This window comes from Rhamphochromis longiceps, linkage group LG19, assembly GCF_057381845.1.
Source record: "Rhamphochromis longiceps isolate RC_006_pf linkage group LG19, R_longiceps_female_GT1.1, whole genome shotgun sequence".
NCBI lineage: Eukaryota > Metazoa > Chordata > Actinopteri > Cichliformes > Cichlidae > Rhamphochromis > Rhamphochromis longiceps.
In genome coordinates this window covers 8,317,853-8,342,289 of record NC_140575.1, presented here as the reverse complement: position 1 = coordinate 8,342,289, position 24,437 = coordinate 8,317,853, and the positions used below count along the sequence as shown (strand labels likewise).

The window sequence follows — 24,437 nt, the reverse complement described above, 5'->3', positions numbered from 1 at the left end:
CAACAATCCATTCAAAAGTGCAATTTTCCAATCGTGCTCGTCCCTTGTTCCCAGTGCGTTCCGTGTAGTAACTCCCTTAGTGTGTGTGCTCCCCAACTCGCTTCTCCGCTCGCCCCTCCTGGAGGAAGAAGGAAAATCCAGCGTTAGCCACACGCTAGCCGAATAACACACTCACACTGCTCGCACAGACTATACCAGTTCGGAGTAATAATCCCACGTCGACTGTCGCCGTGAGTCCAGGTTAAATACCCCTTTCTAGCCTGGAGGAATGATTACCAACCACTGGTCAGGTAATCAGCTGCAGGTGGGCCGGCAACAGCGAAGAGGGACTCCCAATGACGACAGTCGCCAGGACACGCCTCTCCCACGGCGCGCACTTCCGTAAACAACCCCGAGGGCCAGGGAGGGAGAAGCAAACACATATACAGAAAACATAAACACAAGCAGGGTCGTCCGGAAAGGGCCGTCCGACCGTGACAAAAAGACAACATTTTTTTTGACACTGAGTTCACAACAAAAAGCACTGCTGATGCTTGTCTGTGGAAAGTGAAGAAAACAAAAGACCAGAACTCATGTCTGCAGTCTGTTATTCAAACTTCATTAAACTGTGTGCTTTTTTCTTTCAGATCCCAATAATACTGTTAAGAGAGAGTTTTCTTTTAGACGGAAAGGACACGAGGATAGGCGCTCCTCGGTGGAAGGTGGGAAGTACAAATATTTTTTTATTTGTTGAATCCCATGTTAATATCCATGGCATAAGTTTAATTACAATTATTTTCATGATATTTAATTATGTGTATATAGTACATGTGCAGCATTCATTTCACTGTTTAGGAAGATTTGTTTAGATGTTTAGTGATAAATACCAAGAGAACCCCAGAGAGCCTGGGTGATTGAACTATAAAATAGTACTAATCTAAAAGAAATTCAAAGATTTGTCTTTGTTATTGTCCACCAGTGAAATCTACGTTTGAGGAATACCTTGAAATGCAAGCCTTTTGTGAGGCCACTCAGCAACTGATAGACAGGGAGAAACATCTGTTTTGGGAGACAGCTGAGGCTGAGGCCAACAAGGAAGCAGTAGAAAAGCTTGCTGCAGACCATAAAGCCCTTGAAGAGCGTGTATGGCAGATTCTGCAGAAGAGTCTTTCTCTCAGCACTGAGGAAGAGGTGTCTGCTTTGACATCTGCGGTGAAAGCCATCAACCTTGAGGAAGAGCAGGACCAGCTGTGGAAACAAAGATGCCAGACTCCACCAGCCTGGAGGCCCAAGAAGTGGAAGAAACACCATGATGAAGTGCTTCAAAAATTAGTAAATGGGCGTATGGATAATCCATCAAGCCCCATTGGTGATCCCGTGAACCAGTCATCTATAGAGGCAGAGATCCACTCCATGGGCAGGCAGCTGAAGGAGGACCTGCAGCGGGTGGTGGAGGTTGTGAAGAACTGCTACCCACCAGAGATGGACATCTGTAACTTTTATGCAAGACAGTACCATCAAACTTTCAGCGCAAGACTCAAAAAGATTGCAGACTTTGTTCTGGATGACAAGGACTGCAGCTTCCTCCTGCGATGGGTGAAGGAGTTTTATCCAGGGTAAGCCACCAGTTCAATTATTGTTTGAAGCAGCATCTTTCTGTGACTAAACATGAGGATGTCTGTCAGTGTGAGGTCCTTCATTGTTTTTAGAAGAATAAATACCTGAGCAATTACAGATAGTGAATAATAATACAAATGTAACGGCTAATTTCTTGTTTTCTTAATGTGCAAAATAAAATGCCATTTTTATAGACTAAACACAACTTGGGGTGTTTATAGAAACTCATGTGTTATCTGCTCTGTGTACCAGAATCCTTGAAAAACCTGAGCTGGCCAGTAATATCAATACTGAAGCGCTGGGAAACCTGCTTCCTGACGAGTTACTGAAAGCTCTGGAGGAGCAGTACCTCAGCAAACAACAGGTAACACAGTGTATCTGAGGCGTGTATCCAGTTAATCAGTATGGTCTTTGCAGGGCTTAAAGTGAGATGTGTAAATGCAGCATCAAAGAGTTGCTGGTTTTAACGGATATTTTTTAGACATAATATTGTAGATGTAATTATTACTGTCAGTAATTAAATCTTTACACATGAAAGCGGTTTAAAACTGGCAGCTGTGTGTTGTTGTGTGTTTAGAGCGACCTGATGATTTATATTGGCCGAGTATTGGATGAAGCAAAGAAAGAGTGGGATCAAGGAAAGGAGCCGACAAGAGATGATGGTTGCAACGCCAGTCCTGTGGCCTATGATGTCATCCAGGTACAGTTGCCGTAGAGTTGCTACAACTTGATATAAAAGAGGCTGAAATTGATGCTTTTATAAAAAGGTGTTAATATAAAGTGAAAGGTGTCACTTGTGGTGGTCAACTTCAAGGATTCTTATAGTGAGTCATGCGTTTGTTGACTTGTAATTGTTGACTGTAGTGACTCACCTGACACACTGCATCATGTTGAGGAGTGTTTATTGCAAATCATTTGCTTGTTGACAGGTACGGCACCCACTCCACCTGTTTTCCTTCTGGTCTCCAGCTCACACACTTCTCATCTTAGGTCTCTGGCTTCATTATTTACAAAGAGAGAAACCTCATTAGTTAAATCCCTGACACCTCAAGAGGGGTCCCTCCATCACCCTTGAGCTCACTGCTCCACTCCTCCCCTGCAGTTGAGCCAGGGACCTCACCACCGCCACATTGACCATTGTGAGAGGCTTTGAATACATTGCTATATCAGAACTGTGCAATAAAATTGTTGTGGTGAAGTAATGACATAGCATTGTTTTGATTATAGGAGAACAAAATGTGCAAAATGACATTTACTCTGTTATCCACTTTAGAACTTTCCAAAGAAGTGCAGACAAATATTTTCCAGCCTGCTGCACATATTAACCAAACTGAAAAAGACTTTGAGAAACTTTGAGAAAAAGATTTACAAACAAGGAAGACAATTATTTTTGTTTGGGTCATTTATAGAAACGTATTTACTGTCGGATCAGCGTCACAGTTTCAAACCCTCCCATGGTTCCGTAGTTTAATCACTTGGGTTTGTCACTAACATTGTAAAGCACTGGGTTTGGTTCCTGGTGTTTAACTGGATCTGAAAATGATGGAAGTGCATTGCTGTGTAAAGTGCTTTGAGTACTTGAAACTGCCACTGATTTGTCAATACATTTGTCTTCAGTTGATCAACGGCATCGTGACATCAGCACATATAACTGTAAGAGACCGACACAAGGCCCAGGAAATAACATCCAACCTGACAGACTTCATGCAGAGGTAACAAGGCTTCACAAGGCTGTCTTTTAAATATTTAAATTTGAAAATACATTTTAGTTTTACGTTTGGTAATAACAAGATAATAAAAGTGAAAGCTGTTCTTAATCTTCTGCAGGTATAAAGAGTTTCATGAAGACATCATAAGGCAGAACAAACCGCACAGCAAAGCTTTCATAAAGGCAAACCTCAGCTGTGTCGAACAGTTCAGGTATGTTTCTGATCCAGTTAGATGGAAATTCAGATTTTAACTTCATCATAAAAGGAGAATACTTCACTGTGAGCTAATGTGTCCTGTGTGGTCTGTCTAAAGGGACTTCTTTGAGAAGCACGATCTGTTCCCAGAGAATGTGCGGGAAAACTGTTTGCCGGTCCTGACTGAGATGAAACAGTCTGCCCACACTTATTTATTAACCCCTGTGCACAAGATCCTCAAAGTAAGTTCTTTACAACTGCAGATATCAATAATCCTCAGGATTAAATCCTAACATGTTTTAATCAAAGATTTTAAAAAACTGTGTTATTTGTTCCTCACACAGCCACACTACCAGAAGGTGGGAACCAGTGACTGGCTGAAGAAGAACACGTTTGAGAAGCTGCTGAACAGCACTGAAGACCAGCTTCAAGAACTTCAGGGTTCCAGTCAGTCCTCTTACCAGGTAAAAGGAGGAAACTTTGTTTTGGATTGAATGGCCATGATTGCCTTCATTGCTAATGTTTAAGTAAAAGGATTATGATGTGCTCTGACTACTTATATACTTGGGCTAAATTCAGGAGCTGATTGGTCAGCTTCACCAGGAAGTGACAGTGGAATATGTCCAGAGGCTCCTGAAAGGAGAGGTCAAACTGAAGGACAAGGATCGTCAGCTGAAGGCTTACGAGACTGTGCAAGAAAATGCAGAGAGACTGCACGAGCTGTTTGCCAGAATGGTGAGACTCACCTTCACTGCACACTTTAGCTGAGACATGAATAAAACCCAAAAGTGATCAGATTTCTGCTGAGCTCTGGAAAACATAAGAATAAGAATCAGCTGCATTTCACATTCATTTGGTTTGGAAGTTTTGACTAAAAGTTCTATAAAGTTCAAAAAGGAAGTCAGAGGAGTTGGCTAAAATGTCAGCCTCCAAGGATATAGAAGAAATGGAATGGAAAACCTGACTCATTCCTTAACCCTCTCGAGGCAGGCGTTGCTGATTTGCAACAGTTAAAAACTAACAACCTGATTAACCCCACATACATATTTTATGAGTTTTTTTTACTCAGAAGTACCACTGCAGGACTTGGTTGTGCATTAGCAACAAAAAGTTTAATTTGAGCCTGAGAGGGTTAAGAACAAAGGTATTGACTCATAGAAAATGATGGACCAACAGTCAATATATAAGTTAGATGATGAGTGCCCTTGTCATAAAGATTTTTAAATTACAGATTTTTATCTGTAGCTAATAAATTAATATTTTATACAAACATTTTACATGGACTAAAACATGGTAGAAATGAAGGGGAAAAAACCATTTAAGGACAACTGGACTGTAGTTACAAATGTTTCAAAGATCTGACCATTGGTTGATGACTACATGGTGCATAAATAAAGACATTATTCATGAAACTGAAAGAACGTATCAAATACATCATCGATCTTGGGAAACCCTAGTGTAATAACTCCAGTTATGTTGATTACAGTTTGGGGAAACTTGCAGACTAAACTAACGTCACTGATTTGTCTTCACAGGGATCCAAACAAGACTGGTTAAAGGAAATCCTGACCAAGATTGCAGAAGTGCTAAAACTCCAAGATATTCCTGCCATACAGATGCAAATCGTTTCACTGGGATCTGCTTATCCCGACCTCAGGTAACTTTTGAATTGACTCAGACATTATTTACTTTAATACAAAAACAACTGCACTTTTTATCGATAGGTGAGGAGGAACAGCAAGTAGACTGAGCCAAACATCTCAGTTGGTTTCAGATGTTTCTTCTTAGCATTCATTGAAATTAAAATATGCTGGCATGAGAGAGCATTGTGTGCAGATGAAGTCAATGCTGTTAATTAGAGTGAAAAGAAAGATTTTCTTCCAAATGTGGCACCAGAAACCCAACTGTATAGACCTCTTATTTCTAACCTTAAAGGAAAAGGAAAAAGGGAATCAGGGGACATAAACACTGCTGTTGATAGCACTCACATATAGACTGTCTGTGTGTCTGAAAGCATCAGCACCACAGAAGTGTATGATTTCATGGGGAGTTATTTGGTAAAACTAGTGGAAACCTGGAATTCATGTACATCTAGGCACATATCAGTGTCACCAATACGAGTTCCAATTACTGTTGTATTTAAAACAGAAACTGACACATTTTCCACCTTCACTTTTTTCAGAAGTTTAAATAGGTGTGGTGATGTGTTACTGACAGCTATTAGGAAGAATGTGTGTCAGAGGCAGGAAACTGGTTACACACAGAAAAAGACGTGTCTGGAACACCTCACCCAGGAGATGCCCAGAACCGCCTCAACTGGCTCCTTTCAATATGGAGGAGCAGCGGCCGAACCTCTCACCCTATCTGTAAGGGAGAGGCCAGCCACCCTTCGGAGGAAGTTCATGTCCTCCACTTGTATCCGTGGTCTCGTTCTTTCAGTCACTACCCACAACTCGGGACCATAGGTGAAGGTGGGGTTGTAGATCAACCGTTAAATTGAGAGCTTCCCTTTTACACTCAGCTCTCTGCACCGCGACAGACCAGTGCAGTGTCTGCATCAATGCAGCCGCAGAACTAATCCATCTGTTGATCTCCCACTCCCTTCTCCATTCCCAGTATCTCAAGACCTCGAGATACTTAAACTCTTCTACTTGGGGCAGGAACTTGTACCGGACGTGGAGTGGACACTCCCCCCTTTTCCGGCTGACCTCAGATTTGGAAGTGCTGATTCTCATTCCCACTGCTTTGCACTCGGCTGCGAACTGTTCCAGTGAGAGGGCATTACCTGATAAAGCCAACAGAACCACATCATCTGCGAAAAGCAGAGATGAGATTTTGAGACAACCCAGGTGAAATCCTTCCGCCACTTGGCTATGCTTAGAAATTCTGTCCATAAAAATTATGAACAGAATCATTGACAAAGGGCAGCCCTGGCAGAGCCCATCACCCACCGACAACTAGTCCGATTTATTGCCGGCATTGCGGACCAAGCTCTTGCCACGGTTGTATAAGGATCGAATGGCCCGTAGCAATGGGCCAAACACCCTATACTCCTGGAGTACCTCCCACAGGACACTCTAAGGGACACAGTCGAATGCTTTCTCCAAGTCCACAAAATACATGTAGACTGGTTGTGCAAACTCCCATTCACCCTTAAGTATCATTAAGAGGATAAAGAGCTGGTCCTGTATTCCACGATCAGGACGGAAACCGCATTGTTCCTCCTGTATCTGATGTTTGACGAATGGACGGACTCTCCTTTCCAGCACCCTACCATCCAGGGAGGCTGAGGAGTGTGATCCCCCTGTAGATGGAACACACCCTCCGGTCCCCTTTCTTAAAGATGGGAACCACCATCCCAGTATGCCAATCCAAAGGTACCGCCATTCCTCCCAATCACGCCCCTCCAGGTCTCATTTTCATTGCCCACATGAGCATTGAAGTCTCCCAGTAGGACAACAGAGTCCCCAGGCAAGCATCATAAACATAATCATGAAATACATGATACACTTTTTTTTAACCCTTTCTTCTTTGTGTCCCCAACAGTGAAAAACATGTCTCGGCTCTGCTGAAACTCAAAGCAAACCTCTCCAAAGCCGACAAGAAAACTATCAAAACCACAGTGCTGGACATACTGAAAGAAAGCCATACTAATGCTGAAACCCAGACGTTTTTCTCCAAAGTTGAAGTGATGAGCCGTTCATATCCTTTATGTATCTGATCATGCTGTGGATAAGATGAGTTGAATTCTAGTGCTTTCAGTCTGTCTGTAAAGATGTACAAAGTGGCTGTCATGGACAAGCCTGATTGTAATGTTACATGTACTATGCTAATAACAAACATCCCACTGTGTGTGTCCTCATGTGACCAGATTGCAGAAGACAGTCTTTCCTCTCTGCATTTTTGCATTTTGTGTTGTATTGTGACTCTCTCTTAAAACATCGTCACCATGTGGTCTGCTTCACTTGGAGGTAAACATAGTTTCATACAGAGATAAATGGGGCAGAGGAAATATGAATGTTAGTTCCGAATGCTTTTGATTGACTAATATATGCACCGTGGTGACAACAAAAAAGGCTGGCATGCACGTTTCACAAATGTGACGGTAATTTTGCATTTGATTTTTGCGCAGGGTAAAAATATTTAGTTTTTCTCCAAAGTTGAAGTGATGAGCTGTTCATTTGCTTTTCAGAATATCACTGACTGAGAGTTGGGTAGCAGAGTGTATTATCTATGAAGCGCCTTGAGGCGACTTTTGTTGTGATTTGGCGCTATATAAATACAATTGAATTGAATTGAATTATATTGTGTGATAGATTAGATGGCGTGAATTCTAGTGTTTTCAGTCTGTCTGTAAAGATGTTCAAGTGAATGCCATGGACAATTCTCCATGTCATTTTTCTTGTTGTCTGTTAGTGTTTGACACAGCAAGTATCAGCCTAAGTTTTTTTTTTTTTCATTTAGTCATTTTTCATTTTTGGATGACCATCACTTATGTGGAAACACTTCCTCCTTGGACCTCAGACACTTATTCCATTTTCTACAGTCAAACTTTCTCCTAAATTCTTGTCTTAGAGCTGCAGGCTTCTCTCTTAAAACATCGTCACCATGTGCTCTGCTTCACTTGGAGGTAAACATAGTTTTGTACATAGAGAAATGGGGGTGAGGAAATGTGCATGTTGGTTCCAAATGCTTTTGATTTACTAGCATATGCGCATTGGTGACATCAGAATAGTCTGGCACGCAACGTTTCACAAATCTAACAGTAATTTTTCGTGTGGACTTGTTTATGTATTAGTACATGAGGCCCATTGTCTCCACCATGTTTCACAGATAATGTGGTAGTGAAATGGATCACAAGCTGTTTCTCTTCTTCTCTTGACTTTCTCTTCCCATGTTTCTTAAGTTACAAGTTAATCTTGGTTTCAACTTTTCAAAGATGGCTTTTCAAAACCTGTGCGAGGTCTTTTAGATGTTTTCTGGCAAATCTAATCTGACCTTCTTGTTCTTCAGTTTAACCTCATGTTTGCACCTTGTTTTAAACCCTGTATATTTACAGGGTATATTTACTGTTATCATCCACTTTAGTGTTCTTCTTTGGTCTTTTGGACCTTTCAGTGTTGCTGAGCTGGTTGGAGCATTCATTCTTCTTATGAATAAATCAGATTGTTGATTCGGCCGTTTCTAATCAAGTTTTTCCTGTCTCAGATGGGTTTATTTAGATTTTTGGGTCTAATCACACCCTCTTTCACTGGCATTAACATCTCTTTAGACCTCATGACTACATTCCAGTGAAATAATATAAACTCCAGATCTTTTGTCTGCTTAAACTGTCATGGAAAAATCATGGAACTGACCTCACCTAATCATGAAAATACTTTATAATCAACTGTATAGTACAGGTAGCCTGCATTTAAACAAACAGTGTAAATTTGATTGAACTTAACCATCTTCATATGTAATTTATTTTCAATCAAATCATTTTGTAATTTTACAAAGAGTCAAACAGAGCATAAGCATGGTGTTACACTTTAATTTGCATTTAAGCATGAAAGAAGACATTTACAGTCTTATGCAACATTTAGCGATATTTGCAAGTTCTTTCTTTGGATAAAAAATACAAATTAATTGACTAAACACAAACTGAGTTAGCTTAAATTTAAAACATTCGTTCATCATAATACAACAACAAGTACTGTTGTTTTTATGCCATGGTGGACTCAGACACACGTGCTTTGCACCACAGCAATATTTATGACCCTGGATAATAATAAATCTACTGGAAGTGCAGGGCCAGCTCAGTGTTTCCTATTTTCCTATTACTGTGTTAGATACTGCTGAAATCATAGAAACCATGTGTTGTAACAAAATGGATAAATAATACTCTGAAGCGCTGGAACATTGTTTCACATGTAACCTTTGGGTAAATAGTGAAGTTTTCATTTTGATATTATCCAGTAGTTTTGTAAGAATAGAACAGAATAGAATAGAATAAAATACTACAACATAAGGTAATGCTTTTTAAAAAAAATAATAAATACACAACCACTGAAAGAAGTCAGAATTTCTGCAACTTATGTTTCTTGGTTTGTGCAAGTTAGTACTGAATAATTCTTTATTCTTGTATATGTACCAGAAGATAAATGGTAATATTGTGTTGACAGTAAAGTAACAAAACACACTGTTTAAAAATATTTCCTTTGTGCTGTGATGTTTTACACACTATTGTTTGACATCAGAAAAAGAAAAATGACATATTTCACATATTTCAGTGACATGTCAATCTCAAGGAAACCAGACATATAGCCGTCAAAGTCAATTAATTTCTCAGGTAAAAATATTTTAATGTGTATTATTGTTATTATTTATTTCTTTTGTATTTAGTATAAGTGGCTTAACCTGGTTTTTTTCCCAGTTTTTGTGATTGTAGCTAAGAAGATTTAAACATTGCTTTACTGAAATGCATATATGGTAATACCAATAAAAGGCCACTATATCCACTAAGCAATTGATTCACTGTTTTTTTAACCCTACTCCACTCACACTTAGTCACTTATTTCGATTTCAAATGTCTTCTTTTCCTGAATCGAATATCTGTAATGATGTGCATTAAAACAGCCCTTGGAAAAAAAAATATAAAGCTCAAATATTCAACTTTTTTTTTTTACTCAAATAGGTATGGACAAACACTCAACCACTGCACCGGCAGTGTTTGGGCTGAAACAAATACAGCACACAGCCCCCTCTAGTGGACATAAATGTCCTGATATCATGTCGGATTTGGTTTTATTACAACTTGTTTACATTTACCTGCCTCCCCAGTATATAAGTGGTAACCAGCCTGAGTCAGATATTTTCTCTAACTTCTCCTAATGTTAAATATTGTACAGGCACTTTTCCTTCTTTACATCTTTAAGAAGGTAATACAGAGGGAAAAAGTACAACTCATCTGTTGCAGGAGTTTTTCTATCTGTTATGATACCTCTTGTTGTATATCATTCTTAAGCAGCCAATGCAACACAGCCATAGGTGAGCTCAGACCCTTTTTAGTGGTCCCATTAAAAAAAAACATCCTTAAATTTAATCACAGCACCCCTAAAAGTAACTATAGTAATAGTTGGCTGGCATATCGCCAGTTGCCAGAAAAAGAGCTACTTTATTGATTCAGTTTGTTAAAGATTTCTATTCCTATTCTGTTTAAATTGGGTTTCAGTGTTTATTAACAGCACAGCTCCAGTTCCAGGTGACAGTAAGTTAAAAGGATGCTACCTGTCGACATCCAGCAGCAGCCTGTATTCAGTTTGAATACTGCTAGAAATTGGTATGGATCAATTTGTGCCTTTTATTAGTTTGTAAATTCTGTTTCACTGTTACTTTTAACTTTTGGGTGACCGCACAAGGTCTGAGAGAGGAGGACACAGAGGGAGAGAAAGAAACAGGTGAGACATGTACAGCTGTAGCTTCTGTTTTGGCCACAGTTAATGATAATTTTACATAACTAAGCTGTTTTATACTGATATCAAAAATGGATCCCCAACTGCTATTACAATAATGATCATCAGATTATAGTATTGTGCTTTTTGTAGTTGAATGCAGTGTTTGTGCTATTATCAGTGGAACGAGGGCGTGCGGAGGATGGAGAGAGAGGGCAGAGCGATTGTAGAAGAGCAGGAAGAATCAGGTGAGTAAATGGGCAGACGGTGAGGTTAGCCGGACATGTTTTACCAAATAAGTTGACATGCATTTCATGGATACTGTGTGCTTTCCAGCAGCACACTTAAAAATATCTGTGGTTTTTCTTAAGAACGTACTAGCTAATATGAATAGTAGTGTTTGATGGGATTCAAATCATGGCCTAAACAAGATAGCTGAAACTGCATTGGCGTCACAGACTACAAATCTGCCCCCCACTCTTGGATTTAGGATAGATGATGATGCTCTGTGCTGAATCTGCAGAATGAAGGGAGGGTTTGTATGAATTTAAAAAAACTCTCTTACCATTTTGCTTCTTGGCAGTGAGATTTTCCACTTTGTTTATTGAATAATGGTACTTTAAGTGCTTAATGATTTGGTTGACCTCCATGTGTTTAAGAGATTGAAAAAAAGCTGTGCTCTCCTCACAAGTTGTTCTTTACTTTGGAAAACTCTGGTCAAAATGATTGAGACTAAAGTTTCCACCTTAAAGCTGTTTATTATATTTAAATCTGTGATTATTTATTATGAATTATTTTTAGACACTGCAATATGTCATCAGCTATTTAAGCTGTTTTTGAAGTTGACATTCTACTGAAATTGCAAATGTGGAAAGAGCTGACTACATTTGAAAGAAGTATATTCCATTAATATTAATTTTAGAGCACTAACCCTGGCATTGTGGCTGGGGGCTGAGGCCCTCTAAAGCTTCGTATCTAGATTCGCCCCTGAACATAGCCAAAGGTTATGCAAGAGAAATATTTAATGATGCGTCAGTTTGGGTCCTGAGTAAGTAAAGCTCCGTGGATAAGTGGTCCCAGTAGGGGAGACCGGGGATAGTTGTAACATTTTTGACATTTCTGTCTGTAAATTGGAGCTCGTTTAAGGTAGTGGATTTAAAATGTAATGCAAAGTATTTACATGTGTCGGCTATTAAATAGTGCAGCTATTTTCTCTGCAGCACAATTACCCATTGCATGGTATGGTCTCAAACACAAAGAGTGAAATGTTACAATTAACCCCATAGTCTGAGTTAGTTGTAACATATCCTGGGGTGAAATGTAACACAATGAAATAACGGTACTAAGAAAACATTAACATGTAATCTTTTTTATTCAACACATGAATGCACTTTATGTAGCTGTGTGTGTGTGTGTGACAGAATGCAAAAATCAAGGTTTTGAACATATTCCAACCCCCCCAAAAAAGACAAATTATGGAATTTTCTGCAACTGAATATTTCATTAATTTTGATTGGTCTTCCTTGAGTTTGGCCTCATTGGCTCAGTGAGCATTATAACCTACAACTCTTGCACCAATGTTAAACATAACAATGAAGCTGAAAAAATGTAGTTGTTCACCAGCATCGCAATTCCATTTTACTTTTTATCATGGCTTACCTTGGTGTGGTTTGCAAAGTGCTTCAGAAAGATGAGGAAATCTGTTTCTTGCACCCATCCTGATTTATTTCCACTACCAGTACTTCCTACTGGTCCATCTCTGACACAGTGGTCTGCATAATGTATGTGTGGGAACACAAACAGTGAAGTAATTGTGTTGCCAATGGCATTAACCACATATACAAAAGCGACCAGTGAACCTCTCTCTGCTGATGTCGTTGCCCCAACTTGTTTAATATAAGTTAAAGTAATAGTGTGGTAAGTTGTAACATCTGCATTATTGTTACAACTGACCCAGACTCCTATAGCCATGAACTAGCTAACATTACAGCCAACGGCTAAAACACTAGCTCTAAAGACCTACACAGAATATATCCCCATAGACATACAAATAACATAATTTAAGTTTGATGAGTTTAACTGCAAAGCAGATAATGCTATTAGAAATTGAAATAAAGTAGAAAAACTTACTTTTTGGCATACAAATTACTTTTTTTCGTGTTAAATTGTCTGTGTTTGACAAAATGTGCTGATTTTTCACATGTGATAGCAGAACTGAGTTGGGCATGCACAGGATGAGTCACATCATTTGAAACTTAGCCCTGATTGGAGAAATTGGAAGTGTTACAACTGACCCACGTTACAACTATCCCCGGTCTCCCCTACAATTTAAATTCTGAGTCTTTTTCGTTGCTGCGCTCTTACGTACAGAATGAGCGCTTGTTGCACCACTGCAAGGTTTAAACTCTTAACCTTGAAACATGAGCTGATGGGGGCAACGCGGCTGTAGGATTTTTGTGTGTGTTCGGGGGAAATCTTCCTGTAAACTGATCAGGGTGTTGGGAAAAGTAAAAAAAAAATGTCGGTCAGTGGTTTCAGCTTGTGCTGCGACCGACACTCCCGCTGACTAAATGTCCGTTTAATCATTAACAAGAGGTCTCTGTGTGTGTGTTTTTTCAGTCCGTAAACCTGCTCACTGGAAGGTGATCTCTGGCTTGTCCTTGTGCCCAGAGAAGCTAGTTCGCCTGCTTCACCTTGTGCTTTTACCGCCGGCTTTTTAAAAAACTTTCTCCTACTGAGACACAGCTGACGGTAAAGATTTCCTGTCTGCCTTCATGCCAGCAATGCAAATTTAAGAAAGCGAAAGCACCGAATAAGCTATAAAGAGTGAAGCACAAAAACAGCGGAAGTTTTATTAACCGAGGAATCGGCCAGAGGTAAGTTGACTTTTCTTTCCCCCTCATTCGGTCATTGTTAGTAGCAAACCTTTATTATATAAAATAATATAATGTAATAAAATAAAATCACTATATATATATACTGTGAATGCATTCAGCAAGTAGCATATTTTTGGCATCTATATGCACATATAGTAAAAGAGTTGTTGGAGGTTTGACCTCTGCTTCTTAATCCACATCAGAAGTTATAGAATTTTAGTCGCTGCAGTCATTTCTAGTAAATTATGAAGACATGTCAAGTCATGATCATGTAACACATAGTTAGAATTATTATTATTATAATGTCTTGAATAAAAAGTGATTGTTTTTAGTTTTTTTTTCTTTATCTCATGACTCTGCAAATATCCAAATGACATTTTTGGATGTCATTTTTTGTACATTGGTCCAGAGCTACATCAAACATGTAGCATCTGTCAAAACAGTCACTGACCATTTTTTGTTCATTGACTGACTTCTTTAATATTGAACTCCTCTCCTTGGTTTTAGTTTTTTGTTGTTGTTGTTGTTTTTTAAAAACAGCCAGAGAGAGACAGGGGAATTTCTTTAGTTCAGCCTGTACCTGCAGATACAGCAGTTTTAATTTTAATCTGCAGTGTCTTTTGGGTGCTTATGAAAACTGCTGGCTCATGTGTTATTAGTCAACAAAATTCCTCCACCCATTTATTTTCTCAGCAGTCACAATGATTAAACACTCACACACATGCTCACTTGTAGAGCAAAGGCACGGCACAGAGAGACATTTTGTCCTTACAACTTTTCTTTTACATTTTCACTCGCAGTTGGGTAGTAAATGAAATGAGATGTCGCAAATGATGGAAAAGTCTACCGAGAGCCCCAGCGAGGACAGAGCGTCCTTCAAGAGCAACGGGTCCATCAAGAGCGATGAGAAGTTGTCGACCGATGGCGGCACAAAGTTGGGCAGGCTGCGATCGTTTAGAAAGAGCATCCAGCATGCAACACAGAAGAGTCCTCTGTCATCTGTCAAGGGATCAAAGGTCACGTCCAAATCAGATACACCTACAAATGAGTCAGATTCTGCGGCTTCACCACCACCTCCGTCACCCAGTGAGTACCCTCATGGCTGTAATAAAATCTGCTGTGAAGCAGGTTTTGCAGACAGGTGGAATCTCAAGGTCAAAAGAAGAGCCAAGAGGATCTTACAGATAATTTACACCTCGCTATCTCTCTTAAAAAGGTCCTCTCACAAAACATAAATAATGTTGTGTCCTAGCTCTTATTAATTAATGCTTGTTTACATTTTTTCCCATGAGCGCCCAGGAGAAAGATCGTGTGAAGTCATTCCCCTCAGATGTGGGTGCTATTTTAAAGAGAGTATGCAAAGGTGGAAGGAGCAGTTGTCTGGGAAAAGGGCAGAAAGGGCCAAAACGCAAATATATCCGTTTGATCAAAGTATCTTAGCAAATGTCAAACAAAATGTTTCCTTGCTCAAAGAAGGACTGCAGGACCATGCATTACTGTGCAAAAGTCTATATTTTCCAAGGAAAGTGGAAAATTGCTCCAGAGATTTATTGGAATTTGTGCAAAAAATATGAAAATGTGGTATGTGAGGCTAGTATTTGTATTTATATTTTATATCAATTCTAATGAGCATGAAAATCAGTATTTGTTATGGCATGGCCACCTTTTACTCTCCAGCTTGGCCTGAACTCTTAGCCAAAGTTTGTTTTGTAATTTCTTTAAGTAGCCTTCAGGAAGAGTTCTCCAGGTTTCTTGATATTCAGAGCTCTTCTCTGGATGTTGGTGGCCTTTTTTCTGTTCTTTGTCAACATACATAGTACATGACTGATAGTGTTTTCTTTCTAGATGTTCATTCACTGCATTGGCGGCATTGTGTGTAGAATTTTGAGTTGAAAAATGAATGAGTCCATTGTAATCAGGCTGTAACATGGCAAGATGTGGAACAAGTGAAGCACTGTGAATACTTCCTGGATGCACTTTAAGAAAGTCTGGCTCAGTATCAGGTAGATAAATTACTTTTATCTGATTAGATGTGTATGAAATGTCATTTAGCATATAAACCAAAAACATCATGATTCAACGATGAATATACTACACTATAGTGTACCTCCAGAAGAGTACAATCAAAGAATAATTGATTAAAGCGCAGCTATGCTCAGTAGAATACAAACAACACCAGCTTTCAGAAATGGAAAACAGCATGCTGATGTCATGTGTTGTGAGTGAGGCAATAATTACCTTTGGAGTTCATGCTTTGCTCAAAGTTCTCCTGACTTTAGCCTGAGGACACTTTAAACAGGTCACACTTTAGAAACATGAGGCTTTGCTGTAAGATGTCAACACACTGCTCCCTTTCCTGACAATAATAATAATACAAATATAAATTCTTAATAAAATGAGCAAAATCCCACGTTTTCAGTTATTTTCTGGATTTGTGGATAAAACATATTTAGCTATTGCCCACTCCCATTTGTTACTGCTGAACTTTTCAGTCTGTGCAAGAGGGTGGAAGAAACCACTCTACAGGTCTGTACAGGTCTGTCCACAGCTCCAAGTTACCTCAATTTGAGCCATGGTTACAGTTATCCTTCCCCTCAGGTCTGACATTTTAATAATAATTTCATCCTGCAACACGTGGAATTTGCTTGTGATTTTCCCTGTGAATAAACGTCTAATTTTACTTCACTGTGGTGATTTCTGACCGTTTGTACATGTGAGACTTTAGAAATAAAGTCCTGTCCTGGCCATCAAATCAACTAATTAGTAGGAAAGCTGTTTGAATGTAGATAATTTGGGAAATTTGACAAAAGCAATTCATTGCTTCACAGGAAAGGAGTTGCCTCTCTTTTCATGGCACCCTCTTAGAAATTTTCTGTTGACGAGGCAGAATCGGGCCTCATTTAGATCCATGTTGTCATGTTTCACTGTTAGCAAAGGTCAGGAGTTCAGAGGAGCATCAAGCCTCCTTTTCATCTATTTTTAAAGTGAACTAAAAGCTTGTTTTAAAGCTGCTGCTGATGTGCAGTTTGTCCAAGCTTCATTTTAGAAGGAGAAGAATTAACATTAATTAACTGATTAAACATTCAAAGAGATTATTTGTGTAGATAAGAGAGTTTTCGCAGGGGGGCGTGTAGTCCTGGAGCGTCCAGGTGTGTGTGCAAATTCACCCCAAGGTCTGACCGTGCAATTCTCAGAGAAACTGCAAAAAAGATGTTTTGTCACAATGCACAAGACCACATTTGGAAAAAACCACACACAGCAAGTCAGTGCAATCACCTCATACCAACTCTCACTTGTGAATGAGGGGTTATGATTTGGGCTTGTTTTGCAGCCACATGATCCGGGCACCTTGCAGTCATTGAACTTCTGTGTAATCTGAGCCCATCTGCCCGACAGTTAAAACTTGGCTGAAGTCGGGTCATGCAACAGAACAACCATCCCAAAACATTTGGCACAAGTTATGTGATTATTTGTAAATCATTATCTCATCAGAAATCAGGTCAGGCTGTCTCCTAATGATGAAACTCATTAGGAGGCAGCTTTTTAGGCACTAGCACTCTGAACTTTTATTTCTAACACAGCTTACAGTTTTTTGCATTCTTCAGATTGCATAATAGCATTGCCAAAGCCATGCACATACAAACACCCACATAAATGGATATAACCTTTAGTTTATATCCCTGTGACACCACAAAGAGAAATTTCTTTGTTTTATTAAACTAAGGACTCCAGAGTCAGTTTATGAGAAACTTCTGCTGCTACTGATGTGCTCTTCTTGCCTCTCTGTCAGGTCTGAGCGCCGGCTCTCCGGCCACCCCTCTGAAGAACAACCAGAAAAAAGATGATGATGAGGCAGATGCTTCTTTTCGCATATCCAAACCACTGACACGATCAAAGACAGGTAAAATGTTAACTTTAATACTAGATCAATGTTGCTACATACTGGCAATATTAAAATATTAAACTGCTACCTATATTTTTTTAGTATTTACAAATTTACTACTAATAATCTACTCTAGAAAGATCAGCGTTCTATAGTTGGAAGTAATGTATTCAGGTAAAGCTGCTATTTCTTTTTACAAGTGTAACATTAAGATATATGACTGATTATTCTGGCCCCTCATTTTCCTGGCAAACTGATTTCTGTTAAAGCAAAATAAATAAATAAAATAAAATACAAAACAAGTACAAATACTACTTGATCTTAGTGACGAGCCCACAAAATGATGTGAATAAAGCATTTGGTATTAACTGCATTATTAAATTCATGTCTAACACTTTGGATTCAGAATTTTATTTGCTGGTTGACCAGCATGTTTTCACATCTAAACATACATCATAAATGCACAGACGACTAGTATAAAAAGTGTCAAGTGTTTAAAAACCTCCCTCATCGACTTTCGTATTCAAGATTACTTCCTTGCAAACAAGCAAAAAAACAGTAAAATCGGTCCAGTTTCTTCCAGTTTTTTTTAAAGGACACACTGCACAACATATGTCATGGTTTCAGCTAGTACATCTTTGGTAATCACCTTGTTGGTGCAAAAATACTAATACGAAGAACAAGGAATAAAACAGAAAAGTACAAACAAAGAATACTTGATTGAAGGACAGCTATGCCAAGTAGAATACCAGATATACAAGTTTTCCTCAATGGAAAACAGCAACTTGATGTCATGTGAGGTGAGTGAAGCAATAGTTATCTTTAGAATTTATCTGTTGCTCAAAGTTCCCCTAGGTTTTCACCCAGACCCTTCTAAGTTGAACTGGTAAGCGCCTTATACTTTAGACATGTAAATATGAGTCTTTACTGTAAGGTGTAAACACACTGCTCTGTTTCCCAAAAATGAGTCTTATAGTCCGTACAAAGGTAATAATATATGTCTATGTGAAAGAGCAAATCAAAGTGCCTAAAATCTGCACATTTACAAATTGCCATTATAGTGGAGCATATAAACTTACGGCTTTTTGCTGCTGAGTTTAAAACTATGCCTGTAGAAAAGGGAGGATAACAAAACACCCTGAAATCATCAAACTTTTCTTTTTTAGATCCTGGTACTTCCAAATTCAGTAATTCTTTTATGAAAAGAGGAGCATCCATTCGTCGGAGTCTGAAAATGGTTACTAAGAAGGATACTGATAAAGTCTCCACTAACTCCATCTCTGAGGCCTCAGTGGAGGAAGACATGGAGGAGAAAGAGGAGGAGGAGGTTCTTAGAGAAGAGATCGAAGATTGCTACGTACTGCCAAGTATCCCCCTCACACCACTGTCAGGTACAGTCTCCACTACATGTTCACGTTGGTTTAAATTGACTGTGACTTCATATAGCACATTTTTGACTGTAACAATTTTTCCACCTACAAGTGAAAAGGCAGAATAGCACCGTGTCTCGAATGTCCCCTAACATGTTTTCTGTGTATACATGCCACGCTGTAGTCTGGATCTGTCTCTTTACTGTTTGTTTTCGCAACAGACAGAGCCAATGATAAGAGCTTCCTTTGTCATGTAAATAACAGAGGGTCAGTTTATCTGTAGACACAGTTTCAAATCCAGTCTCATAAATGGGACACTGGTTTAGCTGTTAAAAAACAGTGATGGTGGCATCTTCTACTCTTAAGAATAAGTTGATGGATTTAAGAGAATTATAATCTCTTTCTTATTTAGGGACTCTATGAAAATGATTGACAAGCTCGTTAACTATTATAATGCTGTAACACCAGCAACATCAACTTCCTTGCTTCCCTGAAAACCAGGATGGTCTCTTTTACCTGCCTTTATGACTTTAATAACCTCCTGCAGTTTAACTATCTGGTATGTGTTATCTGATTTCATGGATAGATACAGTTAGGTATCATCTGCATAGGAGTGAAAATGATATTATAACAATACTGCCTGGGAATGATGTATAACAGATTGAGTCCCAGCACAGAACCCTGTGGAACTCCATAATTAGCCTTTGTGAAGAAGACTGCATAAACAAACTGGAGTCTATTAGACATGATTCAGTCGACTGCAGTGCAGTATCTTTAATACCTATGGCATTCTGTAGTAAAATGTTATGGTCGAGAGTATTGAACCCTTCACTGAGGTCTAGCAGGACAAATACAGAGATGTGTCTGCTGCCAGAAACCAAAATGATGAACCTTGTCCTGCGTGTCACTTGAAGATTCAGCTTTTTAGATCCAATTAAAAAATAAAATCACTCACAAAAGATTGTCTGGAGAAAGCAGAATGTGTTGAAACAAAGTCTATCAGGCTTCTACAACAAGAGCAGAGTCATATAAAAATCAAAACAGAGCAGCGAAATAACACAAATTAAAGCAACATAAGGGCGAAGAGCCTTAAGCACATCCACAAAAGGCAAGGTGATAGGGTAACAGAGAGATAGAGACGTAATTTAAAGAAACAAAGAGAAAAGAAGTAACGGAAAGAGAGAAAAATGAAGCAAGGGGCACAAGAGACAAAGAAAAAAAGAGAAATATAAAAGAGAGTGGCAAAATGAAGCGAAAGGGACATGGACCCCCTATTGATCCTCTACTTAATCACACAAGCCAAGGTGTGAAAGTAGAGGATCAATAGGGGTCCATGTCCCTCTTTGGGGACACTCCCATAGGGCTTAAATCTGGGACTCTCCACCATTTGACCCTTAAACTGAAGAAGCTTATCAGATGAGAGGTGGAACGTCTTCAAGCAACTTAAAAAAGTCCCGACGCTTTTCTTTCCAAGCTCCTTAGACTACAATGACCTGGATGACTGAGAACCTTCACAGACATTTCTTTATAATTTCTCAGTAACCTTAAAACCCATTAATCTCACGAAGAACCTTCAAAGTCATAATTTTTCACATCAAACGTGTAGAATCAAGGATTACCTCCAAAGCACAGCATAGCTATGGTAATGGCATATTTAGTTAGTAAACATAGCTTACTACAGATAGCATAACTGACTACTACCTAAAAATTACTTCAGTATATAAACAAAACACTTATATTAATTATCTAAATTTAAAATAAAAATTATTACTTATTCTAAAACACATTGCCTCCACTTTAAGAAAAAAGACTTTAGACATTTAAAATTAATTCAGATATTTCAACATTATTTAATTTCATTGGTATGCAAGTGTGCCAGGATACTGTACCAGCAGCTGAAATTGCAATTTGCAACAGCCTTCTTTGCTAGCCTATAGCAGGAGACCAATTCCAACTCACCATCTCCACAAAAGCTGCAGGTAGGTTTCATTACAGGGTAAAATTAAAGATCTTTGATGTTTCTGAACTTTTACTTTATTAACTTTTGCTGTTTAACTATGATATCCAGTAAAAATGAGCAGTAATCCTATTTTACAAGGATTATACCGTAAATCTAAAATTAAATTCTTTGACATCAAGCAGCATCAAGCCAGTGTAACGATGTGACACCTGATGTGATGAATTGTTCTGGATTTACTGTTTCTGAATGAGCTGCAATAAGTCTACTGAAGTCTGGCTTTTTTTGCTGCGTTTATGTTGACTGGAGCAGCACTACACTCTGATTTCTACCATTGTGGTTTCATAATGAGACATAACTGATTACAGGAGCTCTGTTAAGCCCTTGGTGATACGATTACTTCTGCTTGCTCACAGTGATGGAGATCAACAAACTGATAGAGACGGGGGAGCTGGAGGAGGCTCACCTGAACCTGCTCGCCCTGCGGCAGGAGTTTCACCAGCAGCCAGAGTCGTGCTCCGATGGCTCAGCTATGGAGCTGGCCACAAGGGAAAAAGACCTCAACCTTCTCTATGGAACAATGAGGAAAAAGGTCAGCGACATAGTGTGCGACCCTCTCTCCGACAAAAACAAGAAGCTGCTGCTCCAAATGGCCCGCGTCATCCAGGAGGAAGAGAAGAGATTAAGAGAACCAGGAGGCCTGAAAGACAGCTGGATGGACACTTGGAGGGAATCGGTTAGTGCGGGTGTGCAGGTGAAGGTGCAGAGTGTTCACTTGGACAGAGTAGAGCAGAACTCCGCCTGGTTAGCTGTTCACTTGGGTCTGTTGGGTAAAGTCATTGTGGAGGACTTAGAGAATGTGAAGCAGGAACTGCGGTGGTCCTACCCACCCAGTTTTAAAGTCTTCAGCACTTATGTGAGAGGTTATAACAGAGTCGTTGCACAGCACCTGAAGAAGCTGGAGCAGCAGGTGACGGAGCTGAAGGATTTCTATGGTCTGCTGGACTGGATCATCAACAAGTACAAGAGGTGAGTGGGTAGATTGTTCAAATAGGGCTGTTGTTTTTCCTCAAGGACACCTCTCAAAGGAATTTCCTATTCAGCCAAAACAGTACATAAATAGATGGAGACAAAATTGAAATGAACTCTTGTGCATTATATTTCACTTTTTAGAATGATGTTAAACAGTATTTTCTATTTATTGTGGTGTGATCACAAAAACTGACATGCAGTTACTTATTGTAATGTAGTTTTGTAATGTAATTTCTAACTCTGATGCTGTACAGCTTCAAAAGCGTTCAGTCGTCTTTGTCCAACATGACATTTGTCATTAGCCTTGCAAACATAGTTTGTTGAAAGCAGCTACAAAATTGAGTACCCTATAAACAATCGTTATGCATCATTTTAGCCAGTCACACATTGCACTGTTGACAGACCGTACTCTGCCAAGAAGATTTTATTTTGGTAGCATTTGTGTGTCATTCTTACTGTACTTACTTACTTACTGTGATCATGTTAGCGATCCATTAAAATTTGGCATACATCCACTTTCAAAGTCAAGTTAATGATTTATTGGTGGAAAATTGACAAAGAGCCTTAAAATTTCTCATGTATATCTCACATGTATATGTATTGTCAACATATTGAAAATAATGTATAAAGATTTTAAATATCATGTCACATTTGACCTCTGACCTCTCCTTTAAGGCCAATTGATAGGCCAAAGTGATAATAATGCTATATAGATTTATTTAAAACTATGTTTTCTTTTTATTATTAAATTTAAAAAAAAACCTTAAAGTCATTGTTTCAATAAAGCTCTAGATCTGTTGTCGAAAAAGGACAAGCATTAAAAGTGGTCAGATGATGGGCACATTTCCTGTCATGGTTCTCTGTGTGGCAGGCAGTGATTGGACCCAAACGCAGGACTCTCAGGTGGTATTTTTAACTTAAAGGCAGCAGTTTTTATTTGCAAAACAAACTGAAAAACACAATACACGAGCACTACAAATAAAATTAAAACTCAAACTAGGACGACTGACCTAAACTGGGAGTTCATGGCATGACATGACAATTCAAAATACACAAAACACTGGGGCATCGACCCAGGACCGTGACATATCCAGTAAGTGCACAACCCATCCTACCACAAATGAAAAGAGCTTTTTTTAAAAATATGTTACATATTAAAATGCTTTTTTATTTGATGATTGCAGCCAGTAAAAAAAAAATCACCAGCATTGTGTTTCCTCAGGTTTGAAACCTAGAAAACTGTGAAAAACTTGTGGTGTTGCATCTGAAAGCTGTGGGTGTTTGTTGGGCAGTGAAGGTCAGAAAAGCTCAGCTCTACAAGTCTCCATATTTCAGTAACTCTGCCTCTGCTGCTGTGATTTAGGCTATTCTTTATAGTTTTTTATGAATCTCCCATCATTACGTTAGTATGGTGAAGAGAATAAGTGAATTCAGGTGTTTTTTGGAATATACATAGAATACAGAAAATGTATTTTGTGATTTAAATTGAATTCAGATAGCCTTTGTAATGATTGCATACAGCAAACAGAGACAGATGATATGCAATAAACTCCTCAGTCGGATTCTTTGAAGGCGTGATGTGTTATGCAAACATTATAAAAGGGAAAAGTATGTCTGCATGTCCTCCTGCAGCTTTTTTATCATCTCAGATTTACAGGGGGAAGGCACCTAAAACCACATCTTCACTGTCCACATAAAAATGTGTTCACACATGGTGCAGACAGCCGTTTTAATAATACCCAACACAAAAGCAGGACTGCGAGCGTGAGTGAGGTAGGCAGTGCTGACATTATTTGTTGAATCAGGGCATGGGAAACATAAAAAAAAACCTGTGCTCAGAACAACATTTGGGAGACCAAAAATAAACAGCTGATCTGATAAAAAAGAAGCACAACACTCTCGAGGCCAAAATGGGAAAAATAAAATCAGGTCACGACCACATTTTTCACAGATTATGTAAAATAGGATCCTCTTCATAAAGTATATCGCACACAGACCATAATGTAACATGGTTTTCATAAAGCAAATACACTCATTCAATATTGCATTGCAGTGTGCAAAGGACTACTGAATGTATTTAATTGGATTTTATGTTAGATTTTTTTAAACGTTTTATTTTCAACATCACAGGTAGGAAAATGTATTTTGGCCGATCTTAGTACCACAAAATGTTGTGAACTGCATCTTGTTTCACTCCAACAGTGAGAGGATCATGGGAAGTCTGTCTCTGCAGCCAGACATCCAAGATGAAAGCACTGATCTGCAGCTTGAGGAGAACTTCCTGAAACAAGTGAAAGAGAAGTACTGCAGGAGAATGCAGGTGAGGCGCTCACACTGAACTCACAACACACAGACTTTTAAATGTGTTTCTTGTTGGAATTTCATC

General features: G+C 39.0%; 2 protein-coding genes across 3 annotated transcripts in view; both read left to right on the top strand.

Annotated features, from left to right (window-relative positions):
* Positions 1 to 335: 335 nt before the first annotated feature.
* Positions 336 to 7,221, top strand: LOC146646131 (tumor necrosis factor alpha-induced protein 2-like). The gene is made up of 12 exons (XM_085392208.1): positions 336 to 381; positions 627 to 701; positions 959 to 1,595; positions 1,849 to 1,960; positions 2,174 to 2,296; positions 3,214 to 3,308; positions 3,424 to 3,516; positions 3,619 to 3,742; positions 3,845 to 3,964; positions 4,080 to 4,235; positions 5,036 to 5,157; positions 7,047 to 7,221. The coding sequence occupies exons 1-12, from the start codon at positions 336 to 338 to the stop codon at positions 7,219 to 7,221; spliced, it is 1,878 nt and encodes a 625-aa protein (XP_085248334.1).
* A 6,179-nt stretch (positions 7,222 to 13,400) lies between these two features.
* The window catches only part of exoc3l4 (exocyst complex component 3-like 4), a 36,213-nt gene continuing 25,176 nt past the window's right edge, over positions 13,401 to 24,437 (top strand). The window contains exons 1-6 of one of the 2 annotated variants that reach the window (XM_085390549.1): positions 13,401 to 13,809; positions 14,610 to 14,895; positions 17,600 to 17,710; positions 18,859 to 19,083; positions 21,436 to 22,048; positions 24,254 to 24,371. In XM_085390549.1, the coding sequence (XP_085246675.1) occupies positions 14,631 to 14,895; positions 17,600 to 17,710; positions 18,859 to 19,083; positions 21,436 to 22,048; positions 24,254 to 24,371 (1,332 nt within the window). In that variant the 5' untranslated portion in view covers positions 13,401 to 13,809; positions 14,610 to 14,630. The remainder of the gene's footprint in view (positions 13,810 to 14,609; positions 14,896 to 17,599; positions 17,711 to 18,858; positions 19,084 to 21,435; positions 22,049 to 24,253; positions 24,372 to 24,437) is intronic. The other variant, XM_085390548.1, reaches the window with a different exon arrangement.

Coding starts and splice junctions, on each gene's coding strand:
- LOC146646131 (XM_085392208.1), top strand. CDS start 336: ATGACGACAGTCGCCAGGACACGCCTCTCCCACGGCGCGCACTTCC. Junction 382..626: donor CTCCCACGGCGCGCACTTCC/GTAAACAACCCC, acceptor TTTTTCTTTCAG/ATCCCAATAATACTGTTAAG. Junction 5,158..7,046: donor TCTGCTTATCCCGACCTCAG/GTAACTTTTGAA, acceptor TGTCCCCAACAG/TGAAAAACATGTCTCGGCTC.